At 38.2% G+C, this 7,207-nt stretch overlaps 1 protein-coding gene across 4 annotated transcripts; it reads left to right on the forward strand.

Annotated features, from left to right (window-relative positions):
• The first annotated feature begins 360 nt into the window (after nt 1-360).
• Nucleotides 361-6,451, forward strand: LOC149838838 (protein TIC 21, chloroplastic-like). Of its 4 annotated transcripts, none has more exons than XM_090007811.1 (5): nt 361-679; nt 2,092-2,349; nt 3,944-4,147; nt 5,619-5,767; nt 6,086-6,451. In XM_090007811.1, exons 1-4 carry the CDS (start codon nt 395-397, stop codon nt 5,727-5,729), a joined length of 858 nt encoding a protein of 285 aa, XP_089863937.1. In that variant the 5' UTR covers nt 361-394; the 3' UTR covers nt 5,730-5,767; nt 6,086-6,451. The 4 variants fall into 4 exon arrangements, with proteins under 4 accessions (XP_089863937.1, XP_089863939.1, XP_089863938.1 ...); XM_090007813.1 differs by lacking the exon at nt 6,086-6,451 and adding an exon at nt 4,335-4,387 and having other exon boundaries at nt 380-679; nt 5,619-5,902; XM_090007812.1 differs by lacking the exon at nt 5,619-5,767 and having other exon boundaries at nt 380-679.
• Nucleotides 6,452-7,207: the final 756 nt, after the last annotated feature.

Here is a 7,207-nt window from a genome sequence, read left to right on the forward strand (position 1 = left end):
CTAATATTGGGTGTAGTCACGGGTCCAATGGATCTACCATAAGAGAAATCATACTTGGATCCTATAAAGATTACATGAACTAAACTCGAACCATACCCTATAAAATAGTATTTATTATTATTTTTATATTAAAAATTTGTGGATCTTAATCGGAACTTGAGTCGGGCCCTGGTCTGGCATGAAATTTCACAAGCCATACCCGGCTCTGTATATTAATCCGTTCCTTTGAGTCTGATCCGGATTGTCACGGATCTCTTTGCTTATCACTAAACCCGGACCCTATAGGGCTTGGTACGGGTCGGGTCCAGGTCAAACCCGACTCATTGACTCTCTCTCTCTCTCTCTAAAGCAGTGTGAATCGTGCAGGAGGGGTTGTGCAGTGGTTGTGGCGGTGATGGTGACGATGTTGTTTTCATGCCCTATGAGGCCTTTCACGGCCATCTCCTCCGATCTTCTCATTCGCCATCCTCACATACAAAGAGCTCCTCATCTTTTTTCACCTTCTTTTCCTCTTCCTAAAGCCCCAAATCCACCACTAACAACCCCAAACCTTTCCTTTTCTTCTCTCTCACCTCTCCTCCGCCCCTCCCGATTCACCTACACTCCCCTTCACGCTTCCTCTTCTCCCGCCCCGTTTTCTTCTCCGGACGAAGAACTCGACAAGGCGAAACTCGCGCAGGTTTCCCCTTCGCTTCTCTCTTTCTCCTTCATTTGCATGTGTTTTCTGTTGATGCGAACCCAAAATTTGTAGGTCTTTTCTGAGAATGTGTCTGCCGTTGCTTATTGAGGCTATTAGTCTTCTTTTGGTGTATGGGATTTTCCTTTAATTTGTGCAAATAAATGTAAGATTTTAAAGTGATTGTTATGATGACCATGTAAGTCATGCCAAAATTTTGATGTTTTCTTATGTGCATTTAGAATCTTTTACTGGAAATTTTGATCATTCATGGTGATCCATAAGAAGAAGTTTGTTAGCAAATGATAGTTTCAAAATAATTTAAATGGTGTTGCAATGGTGAGAACGATGCTGTGTTTTCTATATGTAGAAACATAGGCTGGCTGTGCAACTTCACCTGATTATTTAGGAAACGGTGGAGTGGTGGAGATTGTTAGTTGATTTGGAGTCACAAATACTTCAGGTGGAAATTTGAATTCAGAGCACCTAGAAAAGTGTCGGGCATTGTTGGTACGAGGGCCCTTTCGCTTAGTTGTGGAGCGAGGGATGATCAATGTAGCATCAGACATCTAATTTCTTACTAGTAGTTTGTATGGATTGAAATGAGCTAATTGACAGACATTACGAAGCTTCAAATTCTGAGGCGTGTGGACTGATGCATCCACTTTTCAGGAAATGGGATAGGTTAGGGCATTCACCTTTTCCTCTTATAGTACAGTAGTCCAACTTATCTCATTTTTCTGGATAAAACGCCCCCTCCAAATGCGTGTTCATGTTTCCCATTAGATCATATTTCAGCTGACTTGATTTGAAGCCCATACGATAACCCCTCCCTTTTGTTAGGGATATACCATCTAATGATAATGGTGATCCACAGACAAGGATGTTATGCCATGTTCCATTGTCAGATGGAAATGGATCTATACCAGATTTAGGTAAGATCATGAGCAAGTTTGAATCTCCAGTGTTGCGGTTACCAACAGAGACCAGTGGGTATGACTCTTGCTGTGAGGTTACTGGTGCCTTCCTAGGACCAAGAAGGAAAAGGTTACAAACTAAATTGGTCATGTCCTGAGATATGCTTTAGTAATGTCTATAGGAATTATATACTTTTCAATTTCATACTGATATGTTTGATTTTTTAGCATTCATGCAATCCTCCTCCATTATGTTCTTTTCTACCAGTTGCATCCTTGAGGGTTTATATGAGACGTCCTTATCCCTGCCTCCACATATTTGCCAACAGGAAAAAATCTTGTATTTTTGTGACTCAAGGGTGATAATTAAACCATACAGAGAAGAATAAGTGGCATCGAATGCCCAGATTGGTGAAACATGTGGTTTCCATTGGGAGCAAATTGTCATTTAACCAGGATTTGATTGATCAACTAACCATTATAATTGCAAAATTTCAGGTTTCCAAGAGGCTGGAAAGCACTTCTCGTTATTTCAAAAGATTAGGCAGCCTTGGTTTCTGGGGTCAGCTTGTGTGCACTGTGGTAGCTGCTGTGATTTTATCATTCTCCGTTGTCATTACTGGGAAAGTTACATCACCAGCTACCTTTTACGCTACTGCAGGAGGCATTGCAGCGGCCTTTTTGTCAGTCTTCTGGTCCTTTGGCTATATTCGTTTGTCGGACAAGCTTCGTAGAGCAGCTGGTGATCCTGCAAAGGTAAATTGATCTTCAAGTTATAGATTTTGCCTTTGTTTGTTCCTTTGCATACTTCAACAATATCTGGGATATCCCTATTGATGATTATCTTGGATTAGTGATCTCTTAGATTTATAATTGCATTGCTTTCTTTCTGTTGATTCTATTGTGCCATTGGTTTCTTTGTTTTATCTAGCTTGTTTTGATAGAAAATAGATGGTAAATACATCTAATGAAAATATTTTGTATACACTATTCTTAAATATTTCATGAATAGAATAAGGTTGACCATTCATAGATAAGATATGACATTTTTTTGGCATTCATAAGGATAATGCCCAGTGCTGCTCATGTTCCATTTTGAACAAGTTGACATGTGTAGCATTTTGGACAAGTTAAAATTCCAAGAATCTGGAGATCTAGACTGTGAAAGCAACTATCTTGGACTCACTTTCCTTGGACTTCATCAAGGTCTGTGTTTTAGGTGGTTAATGCCAATGTTATCTTGTCATGATTTTGATAAAGATGCCACAGGTTAAAAGGAAATGGATCTCGTGAGAAGCACACTTCCCTGAAATTTGCTTCGGAAGTGCGAAACTCCTCGCTTTCGAAATTTGATAGGAATCTTGATTCTCCCACGCTTCTCCTATGCTTCCCATATGTTTCTTCTTTACATGATTCCTATACGCTTCTCTCACGTTTCTTTTTATGTTTTCCATGTGCTTCCTTTCACGCTTCCCGCTCACTTCTCATGTACTTTCTTTAAATTGACAACCATCATTTTTAGATTTTTGAGAAGAATTTAATTCTTACACTACAAAATCATAAATTTAAGAATAATCAATTTTATTTTATTTTTTATTTTTTTTCTCCTTGGTTTTGTATTTTGTTTCTCATTTGATCCCATATCACTTCCTCTTTTATTCCTATTTTGCTTTTAAATTGATTCCTCGCTTCCCGCTCCTTATAAATTTTAAAATATCTCACTGCTCGCTTTCGCTCCTCGATATGTTATACATTGATATTTTTTTTCAATTGTTCGAAGTAGGGAAGAAAAAGAAAGATTTTGAACAATGATTGAGTGCCTTTTTCATATACGTGGACTCATGTACTGAATAACAAGCAAATATGGCCATCTCTATTTTTTTATTGGCAAACAGGGGTTAGGCAGACCCTTATCAGTTACACAGATAATTTAAATGATTACAAATCATTGAGGGTGGGAAAACATTCTGGTGGTTTGTCTTTCCACACCGTCACCATGACCAAAGCCCATCCTAGCTAAACTTTGAGCTAAATAATTTTGGTCTTTATCATCAAATCCCATCAAATGCAAACAGGACATTCACCACCTCCGATCTCATCAATTTGATTGCTTATTATCCATAAGCACCTGTAGGGTACAACAATACAAATTAAGATGAGCATTATCTTGTCTACTTCTAATGACTGTTCATTTTTACAGTTTCCTACCTTGCTTTGGAGCACTATTAAGGTCTAGTAGTCTAAATTTAAAGCAGATATATGATGTTACAGATGCTTCTAATCAAATTGCACTTTGCATCCATTTCACCTATGAAGCTCAGTATTAAATTTCTTGGTGTACCTTTTTTAGGCGCCGCCTCGGGCTGAAGTAGTCAAGAGCTTAAAAAATGGTATAGTCATAAATCTTCTAGGCATGGGTGCTGCAGTGCTTGGCATGCAAGCTACTGTTGGATCTTTGGTGGCTAAAGCTCTTACATCCTCAGCAATTCCATATTACCAAGGGATAACCCCTGGCTCTAGCCCTGTTTTAGCCTTGGATGTGTTCTTGGTACAGGTAAAATTCCCAAATACTTATGTTTTTAGCAATTCCAGTTATTTGTACATCATCTTATGCATCAATTGTCATTATTGATGATTTGTTTGGTATCTCTTTGATTAATTGACATGATTTATTGTGAGCTATATGGTCATCTTTCTGCTCAAATCTGTTCACCTCATGACTTCATGCATATTTGATGCAGTTGACTTGGTAGCATGATTAAAAGCTATTTTCAAGTTTCCTTCACAACTGGTGGTAAATTTTATTTGTTTTTTGAAATATTTTATTTATTATATTTTATTGGTTTGGATTGAAAAAAAAATCTTGATAAAAAGAGGTAGTCAATGAGGCTAACATACTGCATACAAAATCTAAACCTATTATAGTTAAGGAAGTCTAATGATTAGAAAATGACATTGATGACATGTAAACCTTGACTTTCTTCTTTGTGCTTTGTGAAATGTACCACACAGAAATACTAGCATAGATAATCCATTGATGGCATCTTAATTTTAGGAAAGGAAACAGATTCTTCCTCTGTATTTATCTTAAAATTTATTTTTGAGAAAACCAAACCAAAAAGAAAAATGGATAGATCAAGTTTGGCTGTCCGAAGTACCCCACTAGGTAAAATAGTAATTTTTCTGTTTGAACATGGCCAGCTTTCTTTGGTCCGAACCCTCCATAAGGAGCATGGTTTTAGCTAGCAAGGAAATGAAGATTGTATGTTGTCAATGAGGGGAGGAAACCCATGTATGATCTACCAGTCACTCAACTACCAGCATCCTATCTAAGAGATGCATGATTGGCGTGGATGATAATCTTTTCTTTTACTACTGGATGAGTAGAAGTGTGGTCCATCTCATCTTTTAAATACTCACTTGATTTTCCATCTTACATTTCACCAAGAATCAACGTCTCACCAGTGTCATATCCTACCAGACTCTTGTCCATAAGGTCCATTCATATGGTTGTACTTGAAACCCGACAAATGATGAACATGGCTGTCATGCAGATTCTTGGGGTACTGCTACCAACTTTGTCCCACCAAAGATGTGATCCAATGTATGTATACACTCAAAGCTTCCATTTTGCGAAACAATGAGCTTTTTTAAAAACATGTATTCAGGTACTCAAAAAGTACAAAATCAAGAATAGGAAAGCGAAAACAAATGACAAAGTAGAGCTTTTGAATCTAGCACAACTTTTAACTGAGTGCTTATAAAAATATGAAAAAATTTGATGAACTATGAATCGCGAAAACAATATATTCATGACAACTACATTTTCTATCCAAAATGAACTTTGTGGAAGTTCCTACATGGATCAATCACAGTCTTGTGTTCTAGTTGACATAGTGGCTTCAGTTGATCTGTCTCAAGCAACCATGCTTTTCTTAATCTAGTGTCTTGTATATTTCATTTTTTGATTAATTTTTGTGCCGTCTCTCTTGAATGATGCCCATATTTTCTTATTGATTTTGCAGGCCTCTGCAAATACTATCCTTTCTCATTTCTTAGGTATCCTTTTCTCATTGGAACTACTACGTTCAGTGACCTTACCGCCAGAAGGTGTTGTGATACCTAAAGCTGCATAGTTCTCTCTCAATTGGCTTGGAATTGTCATGGCTCTCATGTAAGCAACTAATGCATCACATACTGCAGTTACTGTTAGCTCTCCTCACAAATTACCGATACTTGTGTGAACATTAGCACATTTTTGGTTGGAAATCTATTTTCAACTGCTCACAGGCAGTTGGTGTTTCTTAAATCACCAATATAATTTCTAAGCTGCCTCAAAACCACCACTCATTGAAACTCTGAAGCAGCCTTGGTTTCCTATCTGAGAGAGCACTGTCATTATATTTTCTTGCTTGAAATTGATCTGTCGTGCATATTTGTTAATTAAAGTACTTAAAGAGTGTTCTGTTCTTAGCTCTGAAATTTTCAACAGGGGATCCATATGGTGTTAGGTAAATGGGGCATCACTGGGATGGTTTTGAAGCATTGAAGGTTATGACATGTCTGACGATGCATTATAAGGTTAGATCTGTTGAAGGTCTTCAATCACTAAATGCGTGTGGTTGTAACCAGAGACCTTAATGACAAATGATGGTCATGAGATGTTTCATCTAATAATCTCTGCTGCACGTTTTTAAGGTTTATCGAATCAATGAAATAGTGTACACCATAGTCATTTAAAGTCATCTTTAGATCCTTTTCCTTTTTTTAATTTTATTTTCTGTACTAGTCTTTCTATTTTTCATTGTATGAAGGTCTTTCCTTTTGCAAAGAAAAAAAAATAAAAATAAAAATAAAAGGTGTAGTTTGTAGTGAGAATGTTGTGACATACGATCCCTCAAGGCCACCATGACTAATGTCACCCCACAACTAGGTGCGTTCGGGCCTGGCGCACCCAGGGTCCAGTAGAAGGGGTGCACCCGGGCCCACCAGACACGCAGCAGTAGGGATGCACAACGAGATGAGCTAGCTCGGGCCCAACCCATTTAAGCTTGGCTTGAACTCGTTAAAAAAAAAAAGAGAGTGGAGCTTGAACACAAGTCCAGGCTCGGTGTGGATAAATGAGCCTAGCTTGATCAAGTTGCTGAGCTCGATTAAGCTCGAAAAGCTTGGTATGGCTCGCATAGCAATGTATATATATAATATTTGTCAAATAAATTCAGAAAGATGTTTCCGTAATGGGTAGGGCCTTGGTCACTATCCCAGCAGGTGTTGATTACGAATTTTTTCATGCCGTGAAACTTTTTCTCTCTGCAATAATCTAGCAGATTTTTAGTATATGTAAATTTTCTGGGTTGTAATAATCACAAAAGAGTCTGGTGCAATGGTGGGTCATCGGTGTACCGTGTGGGGAGTTTGGGGATCGAATCTCACCTTTGTAGTACCCTTTTTGGTAAAGCCTTTATCGAATAATGGTCAATCGGCTCGAGTTCAAAATCGAGCCGATTCCGGATAATGATGTTCAAGCTCAAGCCGAACTTGAACACATGCATTTTAGAGCGAGCCGAGTTTGAACAGCCTAGGCTTGGCTCAAACTCGGCTCGTGTTCATGCCT

Source organism: Nuphar pumila, chromosome 5, assembly GCF_984573655.1.
Source record: "Nuphar pumila chromosome 5, dmNupPumi1.hap1.1, whole genome shotgun sequence".
Classification (NCBI taxonomy): Eukaryota; Viridiplantae; Streptophyta; class Magnoliopsida; order Nymphaeales; family Nymphaeaceae; genus Nuphar; species Nuphar pumila.